This window comes from Ovis aries, chromosome 17 (assembly GCF_016772045.2).
Source record: "Ovis aries strain OAR_USU_Benz2616 breed Rambouillet chromosome 17, ARS-UI_Ramb_v3.0, whole genome shotgun sequence".
Taxonomy (NCBI): Eukaryota; Metazoa; Chordata; class Mammalia; order Artiodactyla; family Bovidae; genus Ovis; species Ovis aries.
The window spans coordinates 12,814,810-12,837,305 of record NC_056070.1 but is presented as its reverse complement, the minus strand read 5'-3'; the positions used below and the strand labels follow the sequence as shown (position 1 = coordinate 12,837,305).

Below are 22,496 nucleotides of genomic sequence, written 5' to 3'. Positions count from 1 at the left end.
AGCTTGGGTCAGAAGGCTTGGACTAAAATTTGGCACTTGGTAATTTTGACCTTGGGCTGGTTCCTTCTCTTTGAGCTTGTGTTTGTTAACCTGTGAAATGGGGAGTGATAATATCTACCTTCCAAGGTCATGCTGAGGATTAAATCATGCACTTGAACAGGCTTTCTGCACTCTGGGAACATTAAATTGTGGCTGAAACAGTGATACAAAGAGCATAACTTTTGTGCACATCTTCTTCAGAATAAAAACAAAATTCATGTTATGTTTTCACCAAACACATCTTCAGAAGACTATAGTACAGTTGATTAATGAACAGCTTGGAGTTTAGAGCCCTCCACACTGTGGAAAATCCATGTATGAATTTAAAGTCAGCCCTCCATATCCACGGTTTTGCATCCTGGGATTCAGCCACCTGAAGATCATGTAGAACATATTTAGTGAAAAAAAAAAAAAAAATCCGTGATTGTGGATCTGTGCAGTTCAGATGTGTGTTATTCCAGGGGCAATATTTATGGTATTAATAACAGTAACAGTAAAAATTAAAACAGCTGCTTTTTATGTGCCAGGCACCGTGCTCATGGACTCATGTGCATGCTCATTTCCTCCTGACCTCAGCTGTAAGAGGTGCAGAGAGATGCCAAGCAGCTGGGCCTCTGAGCTGCTGTTCGTGTCACGTGGCTTTAAGGGGCGAGGCGGCATTCAAACTTCAACTTTACAAAGTCCATGCTGCCACCCACCACACTGCTGCTTCCCTAAAGGAGTCATTCCCCACACTTAGCCAGTTTTCTTTCTTTGACAAAGGAGAAAGGTATCCAAAATTTTCAGTAGCAGAGGATTTAATCCAAAATACATAATGTGCACCAGCTGCTTAAGTTTGGGATTGATAGATCAAATCAGTCAATTCTAAAGGAAATCAACCCTGAATATTCATTAGAAAAACTGATGCTGAAGCTCGAATACTCTGGCCACCTGATGGGAAGGGCTGATTCATTTGGAGAAGACCCTGATTGATACTGGGAAAGATTGAAGGCAGGAGGAGAGGGGACGACAGAGAACGAGATGGTTGGATGGCATCACCGACTGTGAGTTTGAGTAAGCTCCAGGAGATGGTGAAGGACAGGGAAGCCTGGTGTGCTGCAGTCGATGGGATCGAAAAGAGTCAGACACGACTGCGTGACTCAACAAAAAATGGTAAATTGAGAGTCTACACCTGTGCTTCACATGTTTCTGGAGGTTTTATTGGTATTTATTTCCCATCAGTCAGTCTTCATCATTATATAACAAGTGTCTGTTTCCTGGAATATATTTTACAGAATCAAATTTGATCTCAGAATGAGAACTAATTGCATGCTGCAAATGATTGCCTGCTGTGACACCTGGGAAATGACCAAGGACTTCCATATCAATAGCGGCCAATAGATGCTTAGGCCCACTAGGCCAGGGCTGACCAGAGCCCAGGAACTTGTTAAAACTGACCTGAGCAACATCAAGAGACACCTGTCTCCACTGCTGCCTAGTCGTATATTCATGGGCAAGTTAGGTAGTCTCTACCTCCGTGTTCAGAGTTGTTATGAGGATTGTTACTGTTCTTCAGTTGCTAAATTGTGTCCGACTCTTTGCGACCCCGTGGATTGCAGCATGCCAGGCTTCCCTGTCCTTCACTATCTCCCAGAGTTTGCTCAAACTCCTGTCCATTGAGTCAGTGATGCCATCCAACCATCTCATCCTCTGCCTCCCCCTTCTGCCCTTGCCCTCAATCTTTCCCAGCATAGATTAGTTAACATTTGGTACAGTACTTGACATAAGTCGGCACAATGTAAATGATTAAATACAAAGAAACCTGTGAGAAGTACTAATGTTCCCATTTCACTAGTAAGAAATGAAGTGTAAAGAGTAAATTCCCCATCCGTTGGCTCCTAAGTAACTGAGCAAGACTTCCATCCAGAAGTCCAAAGCTACAGCCTGCTTCTAACTCTTTTTAAACTTCCTATGAACCTTAGGAAGGACCTTTTCCTCTCCTGATATTTTAAGCTGACACCTGACTTTTTTTTTTTTTTTTTTAATCTCTAACAAGCTATGAAGTCTCTGATAACATAGCACCTTCCTTCTGTGGGAGTTAAGCAAATACATATTGGGCAGAGGAAAGGAACCTGGAGTAAGGATGGAAGAGGAGCTGGAGAGAGGAGCCAGCCACATTCAGCCTCCCAGAACAGGATCTCTAGCCCTGCAGGGAAACGGAGGCTCCTGTGCCTGAATTCACCCCGCCAGGACCCTGGGCTTCTTAATCTAAAGCCATTGGTTTTTCTGTGGCTGAAAGCCTTCTGACCAAAACACCTGGACACTGAATTTTCTTGTCAGCTTAGTATAAAGCCATGCTGGTCTTCTCTGTATCATTCTAACTTAATCTACATACCCGAGGATTGAGACTGATGCTATATCGAGTTTTAGAGGTGGAAGGGATGCTGCTTAGACATCTAACAAGGTGAGAAAATTGAAGTTCAAGTTCCACAGCTAGTTAGAGATGGAGACAGGACAGGAAGCCTGGGGCTGCATTGCCAATAAATACGGGAACCCCTCACCTTCCTCACCCAGGCTGTGTTCATTCAAACCCCAGAAGGTCCTATCTGTTGTGTGGGGTGAGGTAGAGGAATCTTCCTCGAAACAAGTGTCTTCCTAATTCACTGAGGACTGTGCCTCGAGCAAGGTCTATATTAGTCAGCTTATAATAACTAATCCAAAAATAGTAATATAATTCAGAAACATAAATTAATTGAAAAAATTTATTAGGGACCTATTATATACCAGGCGCTGGACAATACAGAAGAAAAAAAGCTCAGTTCTCCCCCGAAGGGGCTGGTGGTCTGAGTGAGGTAAAGTCAAATTAGTAGTAAAATGTTACTGATGCCATGATAGTCTAAGCCGCAGTGGGGCACAAAGAAAAGAGAAATTCATTTCCTCTGGGGGTGGGTGGAAAGAACAGGAAAGATACCCTAAAGGAAATTACACTGAACCTGAGATTTGGAAGTATATCAAGTGAGCAAAAGTACAGGAAAAGTACACTCCAGGCTTCCAGCAGGTGGAAACTGCTGGAAGCTTGGAGCAGCTGGGTAAGGAGTAGGGTGGGAGAGTTACCCCAAAGGGTAGGTTGCAGCCTGTATCTGCAGTAAGTCATGGAGTCTTAGAGGACATCCTGTGGGCACATAATCTTGTAGATAAGATGCGTTTCAAGGGGATCGATCCCCTTTGGTGTTTGGAAAGAGGGAATCCCCTATTACTTAGGAAGTTGAGTTCTCAGAAGTTGATTTCGATTTAGGCCTTTTTAAACACATTATTGACTTTTGGGGATTTTTGCAGAAACTTAACACCGTGGCACAAATATGTGTCTGGCCAATAATGTGTTAAGTAAATTTAACCTTTTTTCACAGATACTGTTATTGAAACAGTTCACTATGTTTATATTTAAGTTTTGTTCACAGGTTCGTCTTCTGTTCATGTATATACTCAAGGGTGAGTTCTAATGAGGTGGATGAAACTGGAGCCTAGTATACAGAGTGAAGTAAGTCAGAAAGAAAAGCAGCAATACAGTATATTAATGCATATATATGGAATTTAGAAAGATGGTAATGACTATGCTATGTGCAAGACAGCAAAAGAGACAGATACAAAGAACAGACTTTTGGACTCTGTGGGAGAAGGCAAGGGTGGGATGACTTGAGAGAACAGCATTGAAACATGTCTATTACCGTGTGTGAAACAGATCACCAGTCCAAGTCTGGTGTATGAAACGGGGCGCTCAGCCAATGCACTGGGACGAACGTGAGGGATGGGATGGGGAGAGAGGTGGGAGGGAGGTTTGGGACGAGGGGACACATGTACACCCGTGGCTGATTCATGTCAATGTATGGCAAAAGCCACCATAATATTGTAAAGCAGTTAGCCTCCAATTAAAATAAATTAATAAAAAAAAGAATAATTGATACATTCCTCGGAAATAAATACTACAAAGTGAAAGGAAGTGAAGTCGCTCAGTTGTGTCCAACTCTTTGTGACCGCATGGACTGTAGCCTACCAGGCTCCTCTGTCCATGGGATTTTCCAGGCAAGGGTACTGGAGTGGGGTGCCACTTTTTTCTCCAGGGGATCTTCCCAACCCAGGGATTGAACCTGGGTCTGCCACATTGCAGGCAGATGCTTTACCATCTGAGCCACCAAGGAAGCAAGTACTGTAAAGTTGCTGTCTTTAGACAAAAATCATCTTAACTTTTAAAAAGATGTTCCCTCCAAAAACTAAGCAGAAGAATGAAAAGGGAATGTTAAATACACAATCTCTTTCCAGTCTTGCAGTACTGAGTACAGTCGTCTGGTGGTGATTATGAGCAGACCTTGATTCAAACCCTGGCCCTCCACTTAGCAGCTGCGTGACCTCAGACGTTGTCACAGAGCTGGGCTGAGCCTGCTTCTGTGTCTGCCATGAGGATTCGGGATCTGTTATACACTCTGGCTGGGCAGGGACAGTGGCTGTCCCACTGATGTCTGCATCTGCCCTGTCCCCCCAGAGCCCGGCCCCGGGGTTCAGTGATCATATATGTAGTGCCCAGTGAACATTAGCTAATGTTGCTTCACACCCTCCCTTGTGCCATCTCACTGCCAGTAAGCACACAAGATAAAGTGCCCCTGTTCAGGGACTTGGGGCTCTATTTGTGTTAAAATTTAACCTCAATTAAGTGTCCTGAGAATCTTTTCTTCAGTGTAGTTTCCCTGACATATCCTGAGGTCAAGAACTTTATTTCATAATTGCATATACTATTAACTTTTAAGTAGTTTTACCCTCTCCACCACTCTCTCCTGGAAATGTTTCTATTTAGGAGGTCACGAACACACACCGAATCGAGGGACATCTGCTTGGTACAGTTATGATACTGGGCACAGCTGCTCTGGTGTTGACTACCCTCCCCGTCCTCACACCCCCCACACCTGTTTTCAGATGAGAATTGAGGCCACAGGACCTGACCTCAGGGACCTAAGCTCCCGTTAGCCCTGGACCATCCTGTTCTTGGGTGACCTCACTGGCAGTCCTGAGCGAGGTGTGGTCCTGCATTTGGGTACCATGACGCTCCAGATGAGCACAGCAGCAGCAGATTTGCCCAGTTCAGGGCTAGAAGGGCCTTCAGACCCCTTGCTCTGCAGAGGGAGGAAAATTGAGACCCTGGGAAATTAAGTGACTTTCTCAAAGTCACAGAACTAATAATTAGCATCATCAGGCTAGAACTTGGGCATCTCCACTGTACCCTAAACTCCTTTTCCACGTCTTCAGAACTAAAGAGTGTTTATGTACTGCTGGGTCGCAGCCAGCTTATTTGCCATCACGTCTGTGTGGACAGAGGCAACAGCCTGGCAGCTTTGTTATCAGAACTCTCTTGTGTGTGAAAAAGAAATTTTTGTCCATGAACATTTGGCATATCGTGGCCTCATCTGCCTTCATCTGGTTACAAGACTACTTTATGCAGATGACTTAGTGATAGAATTTCAAATACTTCAAAATCTTAAAAACGTTCACCAGTCTGGAGGGTGTGCAAGAATACTTTGCACAGCACAGCCTCCGTCTCCAGGGTTAGCTGTTTCTCATTTTGTTTTGTTTTTTTTTTTCATTCCTTTTCGCTGTGCCCTGGTAACGCAGAAAAGCTGAGTCTGGTGGCAGAATCACAAATGTCTCCCTGAAACTTGGTTCTGGAAACAAAAATACATCCTGAAACTTTCCTAGTTTGGTTTCCCTATTGACTAGAAATGGGATTTTATTTCATTTTTTAACTGAATGGTGGCGGTGGTTTTAGTTGCTACGTTGTATTTGGCTCTTGGAACCCCATGGACTGTAGCCTGCCAGGCTCCTCTGTCCATGGGAATTTCCCAGGCAAGAATACTGGAGTGGGTTTCCATTTCCTTCTCCAGGGGACCTTCCCAACCCAGGGATTGAACCCACATCTCCTGCCGCTAGGGAAGCCCCAACTGAAATAGATGCATAAATACTTCAAAAGGCAGAAATTTGACTTTTTTCCTCTTGAGCAATTAGGAAAAGATACGCAGTTACTAGGAATTTTTGAGTAGGTGGAAGGAGGTGTCATGAAATTATCTAGGAGCCTTCCCCCTCACCCCCAAACTAGAATCCACCTGAAGAGATAGTGTGAAAACAGCTCAAGTTTTTTGTTTATTTTAACCAGGGTTGAAAAGTTGAAAGTTAAGTCGCTCAGTCGTGTCCGACTCTTTGCGACCCCGTGGACTATAGCCCACCAGGCTCCTCCGTCCATGGGATTCTCCAGGGTTAGGACTCTTAAAATACAAGGATGATACTACACATTCGGATTTTAAATGATTCACTTCAAAAAGAAATTTATGGGCATAAAGAAAGTGTTTAAACATTGGGCCCCTCTTTCAGAGGAGATTCTCATAATTCAACTGAACCAGTAGGAACAGTCCTTAAAGGGAAGCTGCAAACTTGAGTCGTTCTCTCAAGTTGCCAGGTAGGAGTAGTTTTATCAGTGTGCCGAGGAAAAGGGTTCCCGGAGGAGTCACTGCTCCCCTGTTTCTCTTTTCCCTAAACTAGAAATACACTGAAACGGAAAGAAATACTAAGAGGAGGACGCGCCTCACCCTCTCTCCCTTCCAGTTTCTGGCCTGAGTCAGCTGTAGAGGTCGCACATCTCACTCCTCTCGCCTGGCTCAGCAGCCTCTCACCCAGGAAATAAGAATTTCGTAGAGGTTTGTTTACACATAGGTAATTGGTCTGAATATTTTTTCTTTTCTCTTCCCCCAATAGCAAACATAGCTTCATATTGAAATATTGCTGAAATGAAAGGAAGAGGAACTGGGGGTCGGAGAGACTCTGGGACAGAGCACGCATCTCCCTGACCTCAGGAGTCAGCACAGGCGAGGCGCCTGCCCTCATTTTAGAGCAGCTTGTGTGTGTAGACGTAACCCTGCCTAGCTCGCTTCCCCCCATCTCTTCTCTTTCGCATTAATACTTCATTCCAGGTCTAGCAGCTGTTTCAGACCCCCATACCATTCCTAAATGTAATCAGTTATTAATAGTTTGGATGACCATAAGATTTGCTGTCCAAACCAGAACCCTTTTGAGAGCGATGTGCTAAGTTGCTGCAGTCGTGTCCGACTCTTTGCGCCCCCGTGGGCTGTAGCCCACCAGGCTCCTCTGTCCATGCGGATTCTCCAGGCAAGAATACTGGGGTGGGTTGCCATTCCCTTTGCCAGGGGATCTTCCCCACCCAGGGATTGAACCCGTGTCACTCATGTTTCCTGCATTGGCAGGTGGGTTCTCTACCACCAGCGCCACCTGGGAAGCCCTTGTGGGAGTGACATTGGGTCACCTATTAATAATTCCATCAGAAAACAGCTACAGGCTGGGACTGTCCCAGGCAAGCCAGAATATACAGATACTTTATAATCCTCAAGCTACACGAATCAGATTTGATAGTGACTCACCTATTAGCATCATCAAGGAGTTAGAAGTGTTTCATAATTGGACTTATTTGCCTACACTGAAGTTTTCTCCTGTCAGTTGCCTGACCTTAACTTTAATTTGTCCAGAAACACTTCTAGAGTTTATTCTACTCACTTATCCCTTAAACGTCCCTTAAACAGACTATATCAGACAGAATTTAACATTCTTCGAAAGTTGGTCATCAAGTCAGCAGAACCTCAGGGGTTGAGAGTGCCCGTTGCCTTTGTTTGAATCCCAACTCTCCCCCCTTTCTCTGGGACCTTAGGTAAGTTATCCCTCCAGCTTTCTTTTTTTGCAGGATGTGATAATGTGCTCAGCATGGTTCTAGGCTTAAAGTAAATAATTAAGTATTAAGTAAGGTTAAGTAAGGAAGAAATGGAAGACATTAAAAGATACAAATAGAAAAATCATCATATAACACCAATAGAAAACTATGTTTAGAGTTTCCTCTTTAAAAAACACAGAAGACAAATAATTACATCACATAGAAAAATATAGTAAATATAATAAATAACTAACAAAAAATAACATGACAGAGTTGATACCAAGCGTGAGTCGTATCAATAAATATAAATAGGCTTAATCACCTATTAAAATTAAGAGATTTTCAAATGGGTTCATAAAGCAAAACTCTATGCTGTTTTCAAGAGACACATCCCTTCCCCCCCCCCAGAAAAAGTGATTAAAAAGCTAAAAATCAAGGAATTAGTAAAGATATATCAGGCACCTGTAAACAACAAGGGGAGGATTATGATTCTGATATCACACAAAACAGAATTCAGAAGACCAAAAGGCACGGACCCAGAGAGACACTTCAACCCGTTATTGACTGGGGCATTTTTTGCAGAAACTAACATGTGTGGGTGATTGTTTTGTAAGTGAATATTGAAACACCCTTGTTTGAGTAAATAACAACTTTTTTGGCACTTAATGTGTTTATTTGAAACTTTGTATGTCTCACTAAAGCATTCTAATACTTCATTGGAGTGTGAAAGCAATATAGCTGACATCTCTGTGCAGAAGAGCAGAATGTCTGTTACAAATATACCGTGTATCACTGCACTTTCCCTTAGAAGAGCAGACGCTACACTTTTGGGCAGCATTTTTCTTTTCGTCCTCTGGGCATTATTTCCTCTAGAACATGTTTCTTTTATTTTACTCAATAATCAACAAGGTGGATGTCTTCAGGGGCTCTTTTAGAAATGAGACATTTCGTGATGTGTCATTTTTAAAGATTTTAATGGTCATAAACTTGCATTTATAATATATACGCGGTTGGAACAAAGACCTAAGAGAGTGACATGTGAATGATTATGACAATCATAAGTTGTGTAATGAACGCTGGATCGACCTTAAGCTCTAAAACTTCGTGATACATATGGTCAGTGATGTGTTAAAGTGAACATATATGCACCAAATATCACAGCAGCCTCCTGTATAAAGTACAGTACAGCAGGAAAAAGAAATAGAAACACACCCAATAATAGGAACGTTAATACACCAGTCTAAACACATGACCGGTCATGTGGGAAAACCTAAGTAATCAGCAGCCAGAGATTGGAAAACCGCCCACAGGCCAAGTCAGGTCTGTGAGCTGTTTTTGTAAGTAGAGCGTTTTAACACAGCCACGCCCAGCCGCTCTGCAGTTGCGGTGCCCAGGCTTCTCATTGCAGCGACCGCTCTTGTGGCAGGGCAGAGGCTCTGGGGCTCACGGGCTTCAGTAGTTGTGGCACGGGCACGGTTGCTCTGCAGCATGCGGAGTCCATCTAGAGCAGGGATTGAACCTGTGCCTTCTGCATTGGCAGGCGGATTCTTTACCGCTGGGCCACCAAAGAAGCCCCATTCCCATTACTTTTGAACGTAGTATTGGCACTACTCATCAGTTCAGTTAGGCACAAGAAAATAATCTGAAAGGAAGCAGTAAAATTAGCTGTGGGAGACATGATCATTTGCTGGAGAACTAACTCTACAGTGAGTCAATGATAAAAATAACTGAGACAACAAAAGAATTCATCCAGAAAATAGAAACGTCAATAACCAATATATAAATAATTACCAGATAGAAGGTATAAGTGAAAGTGAACGGTATAAGGCAAAAGTGAAAACTCCATTTAAAATAGCAACAGAAAAGATAAAATACTTAATAAACTTAATAAGAAATGTTTAAAACCTAATACAGTGTTATAGGTTAAATTCTGTCCCCTGCAAAATGTATCTGTTGAAGCCCCAGTCAGAAGTACCTAAGAATGTGACTGTATGTGGAAATAGGGCCTTTAAAAAGTTAAAATGAGGCCGTTAGGCTGGACTCAAAACCGATTGGTATCCTAATAAGAGGAGATGGCGACATACATAGAGAGAGACACCAGGGAAGTAATACGGAAGAATCACAGCAAGTGGCCAGCTGCAAGCCAAGAAGACAGGCTTCAGAAGAAACCAGCTTGCCAAACACCTTACTCTTGGACTTCCAGCCACCAGAACTTTGAGTAAATAAATCTCTGCGGTTTAAGCCCCACGGTCTGTGGTATTTTGTTATGGGCAGGCCTAGCAAACTGGTACAGATAGTAGCTATAGGACGATCCTGAAAGACGCAAAAGTAGACTTGACCTTCCCGGTTCTTGAATAAAGTAGTTTAACGTTATAAGATATTAATTCTTACTAAGTTAATGATTAAATACAATGTGATCCCAGTAAAAGGATCAATAATCTTCTTTTTCTGGAGGTCGACAAGGTGACCATCAAAGTTCATATGAAAAAGTAAGCATGTGAGTAAAACTGTGAAGTGGACTGTGAGAGGGGACTAGCCCTACAGACACTAGCATACACTATAAAGTCTCTACAGGGCTTCCCAGGGGGCTCAGTGGTTAAGAATCCGCCTGTAGTGCAGGTGATGCAAGAGACGCAGGTTCAGTCCCTGGGTCGGGAAGGTCCCTTGGAAGAGGAGATGGCAACCCACTCCAGTATTCCTGCCTGTAAAATTCCGTGGATAGAGGAGCCTCGCAGGCTACAGTCTGTGGGGGTCGCGTAGCGTTGAGCGTGACTGAGCACGCTTACACACACAGAGTCTCTATAATTAGACAGAGTGACACAGGGCAGCGGACCAGAACGGAATGGGATGGAACGTCTGAAAACCAGACCCTAACATACGCGAAAGCGTATAAGAAAGGTGGCATCTCTGACCACTAGGACAGAGGTGGGCTCTTTAGTAAATGGTATTGGGGCTGCTGGCTAGCCATTTGGAAAGATAAAATTAGATCTATTCCTTATGGTATAAATAAACTGAGCTCCAGATGAATCAGAGATTTCGATAAAATATGATACCTTACATGCATTGGAAGAATGCTTGGATGAATTCCTCCTTACAACCTGGGTGTAGAAGAAGACTTTCTATGACTCAGAATCCACATGCAATTAAAAGAAAGAAAAATTGACTACCAAAAAATAAACTTGCACAAAAGCAAAGTTAAGCAAACTGACAGACTGTGATAAGCTATTTGGAACATAATATAATCATGGGCTGGTATCTCTAATATATATAAGATATATAGATAAGATATTATATTTTATATATAGATAATATATATGATATTATTATATCTTATATAGATAATATATAATATCTATAATATGGATAAGATATTATATATTTGCCTATATATTTATGATTGATTTATTTTAATGAAAAATGGAAAGACCAAAAATGAGCAAAAGGTACAAGCAGACAGTTCACAAAAGAGACTAAAATAGGTCTTCTGAAGTATGTGAAAAGGTGATCAACATGGAAAGATATATAAAAGGAATATAAAAGGGCACCAAAGTGCCTACCATTTTTTCACCCATCCAATTGTCAAAAATGTAAAAAACTTGACAGAATAGTCTGTTCAGGAGACATTTAGGGGGAAATCACTTTCATTTGTTGCTTGTAGCTATGCAAAATGGTACAACCCCTATGCATGGATACTTGATGATTACAAAATTATACCTTTATTTACTCTTTCACACAGTATTTCCACTTCGAGGATACACCTTTAACAGTACTACAGTATATGCATGGAGTTATTCATTGCAGTATTGTATATAATGGTTAAAATGTTGCAAACTACCTAAATGCCCAGATATTGGAGATAGGTTGAATAAACTATGGTGCTGTTAGCTATAAAAACAAATTAGGAAGATCTCTATAGGTAGTATGAAGTTAATTCTAGAATGTGCCAAGAGCCATGTCATTGGGAAAGATGCTGGGAAGGATTGAAGGCCAAAGGAGAAGAGGATGAGATGGTTAGAGAGCATTACAGGCTCGAAGGATGTGAATCTGAGCAAACTCCGGGAGATGGTGAAGGACAGGGAGGCCAAGCACAGTCCCTGGGGTCTCAAAGACCAGGACACGACTTGGCGACTAAACAACAACAAACAGTTGAAAAAAGCAACGTGCAGGGGCTGCCTTTATTTTTAGTAATAAAGATGAAATAAGAAAGCAAACATTTATCTGCTTAATTTCCTCAAGAAGATGCACAGGAACCAGAAAAAAAAAAATGAAATTGATTATCCTCTGAGGAGATTAGATGGGCAAACTGAGTAAATAAATTGTAATATATACATGTAATGATGTGTTACACACAACACTGGATGAGTCACACAAACGTCATGTTGAACTAAAGCCAGACACAAGGGTGTATATGATTGCGTTTATATGCAGATTTGTACATTTTACTATAGATGTGTGATACCTCAATACCTTTTTGAAGTTCATTAAAATATACCCGTACCTACATCAGGGGTGGCAAAATCATCTCACCTTTTAATTATCAGAGGTGAGAAAAAAGGTATTGATCTTGTCAAGTTCATCTGTAGAGTGCCGCTTTGTTGTAACTGGTGGTTCACTTCAGAGGTCACGTACAAAAGCCGGTTGATCTCGCCTGTGGTCTACACCAAGGGCAGACCTGTGCTTTAGAGCCAGACCACTGCACACCAGACAACAGGTACACGGGGACACGTGCGCAGAGCATCCACCGGAGGTGCAGAAATACATTGCCTTCCCCTGCAGACAACGGGGAAGAAAGAAATGCCCAGTTGTAAAGCTGTTAGGCAATAGGAGTCGCTGAAACAGGAGCCCAGTAAGGTGGGGAGGGGAAGGCGAGAGAAGAGAGACGGAGAAGTGGTTTTTCTATTGCTGTCTGTGCTCCTGTTGGTAGGAGGGTTTAGAGGCCAGTATTTTCTAGGTTTTAAAGGTAAGCATCAGAATGGAGAAGTTATAGTTAGGTGACTATAAACACAAATAGGGAAGCGGTAATTCAAGTTGTAACAGCTGAAAGAAAAAGGGAAAGTGTTTGATTGTGTAGGTAATTTAAAGATATTTGCACTAGTTTACAGCATGTGTCTATTTTGGAATATATTGGATTGACCAAAAAGTTCATCTTATGGAAAAACTCAAATAAGCCTTCCAACCAACCCAATAGATTTCTGCTGGTGTTGGGAAAGTGCTCGTGGCTATTGGAAACTTTCTCTTCAACCAGAGTAGTTTACATTTCAAGTGACTACTGAAAGGTAAAAGGAAGAATTATGTTTTTTTGTTTTCCTGTATTTCTCTTCATAGGTCTTTTTTTTTTTAATTGGAGTATTATTGATTTCAGCATTGCACTTGTTTCAGATATACAGCAAAGTGATTCTGCTGTATATGTATATATAGACACACATTCTTTTTCAGAGTCTTTTCCATTATAAGTAACAATCATGCTTTTGATTTGGACAAACTCCATCACTTTGTGAAAAAGGAAATACATTTATTACACTAAAAAGATCTGTTTCTAAGGGATTAAGTTGTAGGGAAATCAGTGAATTTTATGGAGGATTGTGGAGACATTTAAGATGCAGCATATGAGACATTTTAACACCTTCAGAAACCCGATTTTTACTTAAACAGTTTTCAGCTTGTGAATCAGTTATAATCCAAGTGTTAAGAGCACTTTCTCCTGTAGAAATGATATAAGCCATGGATAGATTCACTGGAAGGCCCTCAAAAATCTACTTAATTCCTAATGCCACTAAATACGGTTTCTTGGGAAAACTGTATTCTGAGTCCTAACTCCTAGTAACAATAACAGATTTTAAATCTCCTTTCTCCTCTCGTGCAGTTTACCAAATGGACTGTTTCTCTCCTTCTAACCAAGGCCACAAGAGCAGTAGGGATTCCAGGGACATTTATTTTTCGGGAGGAGCCATCTGGTGACGCTGGCAAGAAGCTTAGGGACAACCCAGTTAGGGTTCTGGTAGCTGGCCCATCCCTTCCCTTCTCATCGCCCTTGTAAGTGGCTTTGCCTCTGGAGTTTTCTGGAGATTGAGAACAACCCTGCTAATTATTGACTCCTTAGGTTCCTAACACACAGAGCTTTGGGGAGTGATTTGACTTGTTTTATTTCCTTCTCTACTAGTGGGTACATTTTTTTGACCTTTGTACCTTGAGTATTCAGTTGGTAAAATGCTGATTGTATTGCTTCCTTTTCCTATCTGGTAGTGATAAGGATTGCTGAGAAGTGGTAAATACATTCAGATCCTTAGAGGAAAGTGTTCATGAAGTGTGGCTACCAGGACACACTGTAAAGTCTGTCCCACAAAACATTGTATTTTTATCTAATTAATTATCTTCATTGGCGTTTGGATTTTATACTGCTCATTGTATTTATCCTCTCAACCTTAGTTACTATTGCTTTGGTTTAAAGTGAGCTAACGTGTCGATTTAAAACCTCTGTGGTGAGTGAGTAGGAGCCACCCCGGAGGTCCAGGGGCTGGGATTTTGCCTTCAAATGCAGGGGGCGCGGGTTCGGTCCCTGGTGAGGGAGCTGAGATCCCACGTGCCTCACAGCCAAAGAAATCAAAACATTAAACAGAAGCAGTATTGTAACAAATTCAATAAAGATTTAATTTTAAAACATTTATGGTGGATAATTCACAGCATTCAGTAAATAGTATTAGCTCTTAAGTGTGAACTCTTTTCCGCCAGGGAGGTAAACTGGAATTGTCAATGGCGCTACCTTGGTTTTTAGTGGGTGAGAAAATTAAGAATCGGGGAACTTTAACATTTTTCACATAAAAGAATGTATTTTGCAGTCTTTGCCTGGGCACTTTGTTGATGCTGCCGGTCTCGGGCTGAGCTGTCAGTGATTCTGAGCAGACCGTCGTTTTTACCGCATTTGTGCATTTGTTCCCGAGTGGGAAATGGCTTTTCATTTGAATGGGGCTTTTCATTTGAGTGGTGCTTTTGAGTTGGCAGCAGGACACGGTTCAAATAACTTGTTGTGACTTACAGATTATGTTTCAACTTTGTTGTATTTTAGTGTGACCTTATTAAAAGATTTTTCATCATTCTCATTTTGGCCCCTCTTTTTGTTTTTTCCCCTTTCCTCCTTTCCAGTTCTTCCTCCAGTACTGGTTCCAAGACACAGCGAATACAATCCTCAGCACAGCCTCTTAGCTCAGTTCCGCAACTTAGGGCAAAATGAGCCTCACATGCCACTCAACGCCACTTTCCCGGATTCTTTCCAGCAGCCCAACAGCCATCCGTTTCCTCATTCTCCCAACAGCAGTTACCCCAACTCTCCTGGAAGCAGCAGCAGCACGTACCCTCACTCTCCGACCAGCTCAGACCCAGGAAGCCCCTTTCAGATGCCAGGTAGGTTGCCGCGTTCGGTAATGTTCTGTGGTTAGTGAGACGCGTCATCACAGTGTCATGGAGAAGCCGGGTTTCCTGGAATGGGAAGAGCTCGCAAGCCTTGGGACGTGGCGCTGTGCTCTAAAACTCAGGATACAACTTTGAATGAAAGGACACACCTCGTAGCCAAGCAAGGCGGTGTTTTATTTGTCCGGCACAGATGCTTGAATACGTTTTCGTGTTTGATTTTTGAAAGGTTTCAAAACAGCTGCATCCTTCTGGGAGTGGCATGGTTGTTCCAGCCTTTGCTCTTGATAAAAGCGAGTGGGAAAAAAAAATAGAAAAAAAAAATAGCACGCCGCACACAGTTGCTGTTTTCATGCAAGGAAAAAGAAAAAACCCTGTCATAAGTGCAACCTCAGAAAAGATATTTCCTGGGGGATCTCACAACACACACCCCCACACACACTTAATTAAATTCGTTTAAGTGGTGATGTAATCCTGAGAAACATACACTTGAACAACAAAGGATTTGCAACAGAAGCACTGCAAGCCATCTGCTTGTTTAACTTAGCAAAGACAAAAGACCATTATCCTTCTGTAGGCTTCTCTGAGGGTGTAATGTCTGTCAATTAAATGATTAATTAGGACATTATATTTTTCAAGTTATAGGTTAATAAGCCAGCATCTCAGAACAATAAAAATGATTAGTGCCAGATTTCTAGCCAGTCAGCCTCACAGAGGGTACATTAAGCAAAGATACACTTGACATCTATTAACATTTCAAGAAGGGAAAATGAGTGGGCAAGCATGTTTAACATATTGAAATCTTTGGGGGCAAATTTGAATTCAATAGCAGAGCTAGTGTCTTCTCAAAAAATTACAAAGTGGCCCATACTTGATATTCTTATCTTTTATTTATGTATTTAGTGCTTTTTTACATTTTAAGCCTGTTTATATTGAACTGGCTTGTTTTTCAGTCAGAAACTGTTTAAGATGAGGATGGGAGATAGATTTATTTCAAAATCCAACTCATATCATCTGGTGATTTCCTGTCCCCCTCCTGGACCCGTTGAGTTTGAGGAACAGGTTAGAGGCAAGGTTAGATGTTTTGGGTGGCTTTGAAGCAGTGGCAGACTCCAGGTAGCCCCAAGAGTGGAAAATAGTGAAGATCATTGCTTGAATTTACACCTTGTCCCTGGCTGTCAGGGACTGAGGCACAGGCCGAGTAGAGAAAACGTGGAGCAGAGAAAGCTGAAGGGGTGGCAGGAGGGCCTCAGGGAGAGAGCAGAGCATCACCCATAGTATGCAGTCCTTCCCACCGGAGCTGAGGCCACAGGGGCTTGATGAAGTTTTCACCAGTCTGCTTGCAGAAATTTATTGGATTTGGTCTCAGAGGAGGCTCTTTGTCTTCATTTTTGGCTGGAAATAAAACAGAGGCAGTGTTACAGCTGCAAGGAAGAAGCTGAATTTTTAAAAAGCAGTAGAAAGGGTAGAAAAGGCATCCGGGTCAGGTCCCCGCGGTCCTGTCTCTGTGCTCGTAGTGGCTGAGGGGTGAGGGGGTGGGGGGTGGGGGAGACTGTGGGGGTGGCCAGGGAGCGATTCAGCTGGAGAGTCGGTCTGGGAAATCACTGAGAAACTCTGCGAGAGCCACGTTAGCTTTTTCTGTCTGACGGTTGCCCCGAGTGGTGTCAAGCACTCATCCAGGCTACTGGTTAAGGTGAAGCTGTATTTCCTGTTCTGTCATATGTGCCAGATGGTACCATGAGCTCGCCATGGCCCTCGAGGAACTCATTTTTCCATCACAAAGAATTATTTGTGGGAAAGCCATACCCTTTATTTTACTTAAGAAAATACAAGACTGGGACTTCGCTGGTGGTCCAGTGGTGAAGACTTCCTTCCAGTGCAGGGGCTGTAGGTTTCATACCTGGTCGGGGTGCTGAGGTCCCACATGCATCGTGGCAAAAAAACGAAAACATGAAACAGAAGCAATGCCATAACAAATTCAGTAAAGACTTAAAAATTGGTCCGCATCAAAAACAAAAGTGAAAAATGTGGAAGCACAAGATTTGTGTTAGTGTTGTTTCAAAAATCACGCTGTTTGCATCTTATTTGCCAGTTGATTGTGAGCTTTTCCAGAAGAAATGTATACAGAAATTCTGAAATAGAAGATAGTTGTGACAAACTGGTTTATTTCCTCTAATTCTGTTGCTAGAGGCTAGTGATTATTTGAGTGGATAGGAAATTAGGTGGTCCTAGCAGACTTCTTGAAGTCATGGGAAATTCAGAGTATGAGTCAGTAAGTTGGCTGTCGTGAAACTCAGTTGGTAAGTTCCTAAGAGCCCATAGATTTAATGCATGAGACCCTGAAGCTCCTTTTCTGAAGAAGTCCTGTGTAGCTTTCAAAAGTTTTCTATCTACGGGGGAAATGACAAAATGCGGAGGTCCTTTGAAAGTGGGTTGTCTGCAAGAACGTTTAAATGCTCTTCTGATTGTTTTAAAAAGGAGTGATCCCGAGTAGGCAGACAGCTTCTAGAACTGGTATACGATACTTTTTTCCCACTGAATTTTCACTGCAGTCATCTAAGAATATGAGATGGTAGCCATCTTCAAAAAGCATACCCCAAGTATCATCTATCATCTAGATGGGGAGGGTGAGGTGGCCACTTAATCTCATAAGAATTTTGGCATGGAAGAGAATATATGTTTTAAGCTTGTGTGCTTGCGTGTTTACTAAGGATAAACAAATCTTTTTTTTTTTCCAAATTTTGTAGCAGATACACCCCCACCTGCTTACCTGCCCCCTGAAGACCCCATGACCCAGGATGGCTCTCAACCCATGGACACAAATATGATGGCGCCTTCTCTGCCCTCAGAAATCAACAGAGGAGGTAAAAATGAACTGCTGCTTATTCTCTTTTTAGAATCTGAAGTTCTCTGTCCAAATGTTGCTCGCTCCCACAAATTTTTTATTAGTCTTGAAAAAGATAGCTATTTGAAAAGGAGCATTTATAACAAGAGAATTTCACTAAAAAGAATTCCTTGGTTTAGAAATAAGCCTTTTATATGAAGAACAGATACACCGATTTAGCTAATGAAAGTCTAAATATAATTGTGCAGCCATCTGTTTAGAGCCTTAGTACTTAATACTTCCAAATTGGTGATAAAAGAATATTTTTAAGTGAAAGACCAAGGGATGTTGAGCGGGGGTGGGAAGTGAATATAAAATTGAAATAGAGTTTTCACTGGGATTTCCAAAATGAAAAGTTCATACAACAAGGCGTTCCAAACGCTTCTTTTGTTGTCAGGATAAATATTCGTAAGCCTCATCTTCCTTCTGGCCCTCATCTAGAATAGTGGCAGCTGAACCAAACTAAGAGCATTTGTTCCCTGTGTGCACGCTTCAATTAAGGCAAACAGAAGGACTTCTCAGGTGGCACAGTGGTAAAGGATCCGCCTACAATGAAGGACACACAGGTTCAGTACCTGGGTTGGGAAGATCCCCTTGAATAGGAAATGGCAACCCACTCCAGTATTCTTGCCTGGAGGATTCCATGGACAGGAGCCTGGCTGGCTACAGTCCGTGGGGTCACAAAGAGTCTGACACGACTTTGTGACTAAAAGACAGCAACTCAAATTGAAGTTAAAATACAAGTTCATTATTAGGTATGTCTTATTTCCTTCTTTCAGTTCAGTTCAGTCGGTCAGTCGTGTCCGACTCTTTGCAACCCCATGAATTGCAGCATGCCAGGTCTCCCTGACCATCACCAGCTCCCAGAGTTCACCCAAATTCACGTGCATCGAGTCGGTGATGCCATCCAGCCATCTCATCCTCTGTCGTCCCCTTCTTCTCCTGCCCCTAATCCCTCCCAGCATCAGGCTTTTTTCCAATGAGTCAGCTCTTCACATGAGGTGGCCAAAGTATTGGAGTTTCAGCTTTAGCATCAGTCCTTCCAAAGAACACCCAGGACTGATCTCCTTTAGAATGGACTGGTTGGATCTCCTTACAGTCCAAGGGACTCTCAGGAGTCTTCTCCAACACCACAGTTCAAAAGCATCAATTCTTTGGCACTCAGCTTTCTTCACAGTCCAACTCTCACATCCATACATGACCACTGGAAAAACCATAGCCTTGACTAGATGGACCTTTATTGGCAAAGTAATGTCTCTGCTTCTGAATACACTATCTAGGTTGGTCATCACTTTCCTTCCAAGGAGTAAGCGTTTTTTAATTTCATGGCTGCAGTCACCATCTGCAGTGATTTTGAAGCCCCCAAAATAAAGTCTTCTACTGTTTCCCCATCTATTTCCCATGAAGTGATGGGACCAGATGCCATGATCTTCTGAATGTTGAGCTTTAAGCCAGCTTTTTCACTCTCCTCTTTCACTTTCATCAAGAGGCTTTTTAGTTCCTCTTCACTTTCTGCCATAAGGGTGGTGTCATCTGCATCTCTGAGGTTATTGATATTTCTCCCAGCAATCTTGATTTCAGCTTGTGCTTCTTCCAGCCCAGTGTTTCTCATGATGTACTCTGCATGGAAGTTAAATAAGCAGGGTGACAATATACAGCCTTGACGTACTCCTTTTCCTATTTGGAACCGTCTGTTGATCCATGTCCAATTCTAACTGTTGCTTCTTGACCTCCATACAGGTTTCTCAAGAGGCAGGTCAGGTGGTCTGGTATTCCCATCTCTTTCAGAATTTTCCACAGTTTATTGTGATCCAATCAAAGGCTTTGACATAGTAAAGCAGAAATAGATGTTTTTCTGGAACTCTCTTGCTTTTTCCATGATCCAGCAGATGTTGGCAATTTGATCTCCAGTTCCTCTGCCTTTTCTAAAACCAACTTGAACATCAGGAAGTTCATGGTTCACGTATTGCTAAAGCCTGGGTTGGAGAATTTTGAGCATTACTTTACTAGCATGTGAGATGAGTGCAATTGTGCAGTAGTTTAAGCATTCTTTGGCATTGCCTTTCTTTGGGATTGGAATGAAAACTGACCTTTTCCAGTCTTGTGGCCACTGCTGAGTTTTCCAAATTTGCTGGCATATTGAGTGCAGCACTTTCACAGCATCATCTTTCAGGATTTGAAAGAGTTCAACTGGAATTCCATCACCTCCACTAGCTTTGTTCATTGTGATACTTTCTAAGGCCCACTTGATTTCCCATTGCAGGATGTCTGGCTCTAGGTGAGTGACACACCATTGTGATTATCTGGATCGTGAAGATCTTTTTTGTACAGTTCTTCTGTGTATTCTTGCCACCTCTTCTTAATATCTCTGCTTCTGTTAGCTCCATACCATTTCTGTCCTTTATCGAGCCCATCTTTGCATGAAATGTTCCCTTGGTATCTCTAATTTTCTTGAAGAGATCTCTAGTCTTTCCCAATCTGTTGTTTTCCTCTATTTCTTTGCATCGATTGCTGAAAAAGGCTTTCTTATCTCTTCTTGCTATTCTTTGGAACTCTGCATTCAGATGCTTATATCTTTCCTTTTCTCCTTTGCTTTTTGCTTGTCTTCTTTTCACAGCTATTTGTAAGGCCTCCTCAGACAGCCATTTTGCTTTTTTTGCATTTCTTTTCCATGGGGATGGTCTTGATCCCTGTCTCCTATACAATGTCACAAAGCTCCGTCCATAATTCATCAGGCACTCTATCAGATCTAGGTCCTTAAATCTATTTCTCACTAATCATAAGGAATTTGATTTAGGTCATACCTGAATGGTCTAGCGGTTTTCCCTACTTTCTTCAATTTAAGTCTGAATTTGGCAATAAGGAGTTCATGATCTGAGCCACAGTCAGCTCCCAGTCTTGTTTTTGCTGGCTGTATGGAGCTTCTCCATCTTTGGCTGCAAAGAATATAATCAATCTGATGTCCATGTGGACTATCTGGTGGTGTCCATGTGTAGAGTCTTCTCTTGTGTTGTTGGAAGAGGGTGTTTGCTATGACCAGTGAGAATTAGCACTTTTTAAAGTAAAGGACTGGAAATAACCTCAGACTTTTTCAGAAGTCGCAGATATTTTTTTAAGGTTTTCAAAGTTGATGATGAACTCAGAGATCTTTCCTTCAATGTGCAGTGCAATAAATTGGAAGTCATACCTTTTTAAGGTGTAAATATTTCTTATATCTTTTTTATTGGCTATGTGTTTTATGTTTTTACTGCCTCTGGATTTTGATAATCTGTGAAGCATCCTCTCAAACATATAATTATGAGCTGACAAAGATTCTGGTTGGAGAAAATAACTCCTGTCTCACACACCTTTGGAACGTGTATTTGGGGAACAGAAGAGAACAGGCACAGCCTGAAACGGTTACGAGCATGTGGACTTGCGGCCATGGTTGTTAAACCCAGAGTGTCTGATTTCAGAAAACAGACTTTTAATTGGCTTTCAGATCTTTCCTTTAAATGGCTAGAAATTGCTTCCCCATTAGAAAGTAAGTTTACAGTTAATGTTTTTCTAAGGACTGTCGGCTTTGTTGAACCTTGGTGGTTTTCCTGGAGCAAGGGGTCAGCACACTGCAGCCCACAGGCCACGTCAGCCTGCTGCCTATTTTTATAAATAAAGCTTTATTGGGACGTGTCCATGTTTATTCATTACATATTATCTGTGGATGTTTTTGCACAGCTAGGGCACAGTTGAATAGTGGCCATAGAGACTGTGTGGCCTCTAAGACCTTACTGGCCTTTTACAGAAAAAACTTGTCAGTCTCCAAGCTAGATGAATAGTACTTTGAATGATCCTGGTAGCTGATTAAAGCCTTCTCTTAATGATGTTGCAGCCTTCTTTAAGATTTGGTACCTATAAATCTGAAAGAACCTTGCTGATTGACATGGGATGACACTTAGCAATCATGGAAGATGGTGTTTGTTTTCAACTCACCTGCTTAAATGTATAAAGCAGCTAATGTATGGATGGATTTTTTTTAATGATTGTTTTTCTTAATTTCTTTACCGTATTCTAAAGTAAGGGGCATTTTAATATTCATGGAGGTTGATGTTCAGAACACAGAGGTCATTCTCCTTTAACAGAGTTCATGCTTCCAACATGGATTTTCTTTTTTTTTTTTAACGATTGTATACTCCAGGCTTCATAAAACCTCAGATCATTACATATTGGCACAGTGGAAATATATGGTTTATATTCCTGGAATCTATAAGAGGTTTTACTGCAGAAGGAACTTATCTTTAGAACCTTTTAGTTGCAAATGTTTAGAAGCATGTTCTGTTTGGAGATTTGTTAGTCTTAAGAGATTTGACTTAACAAGCTGCATCCTGTCAGTAAAGTTGGGTAATTTCCATTGTTGGCCCATTCTGGGAATGGAGAGACAAAACACACCTGCTCTGC

General features: G+C 41.9%; 1 protein-coding gene across 14 annotated transcripts in view; it reads left to right on the top strand.

Moving 5' to 3' along the window:
* SMAD1 (SMAD family member 1) overlaps positions 1-22,496 on the top strand; it is an 82,898-nt gene that overhangs the window by 48,118 nt on the left and 12,284 nt on the right. For 9 of the 14 annotated variants that reach the window (XM_060400624.1, XM_015101506.3, XM_042234304.2 and 6 more), the window contains exons 3-4: positions 14,915-15,172; positions 17,926-18,042. In XM_060400624.1, the coding sequence (XP_060256607.1) occupies positions 14,915-15,172; positions 17,926-18,042 (375 nt within the window). The remainder of the gene's footprint in view (positions 1-14,914; positions 15,173-17,925; positions 18,043-22,496) is intronic. The other 5 variants (XM_027956253.2, XM_060400629.1, XM_060400628.1 and 2 more) reach the window with 1 other exon arrangement.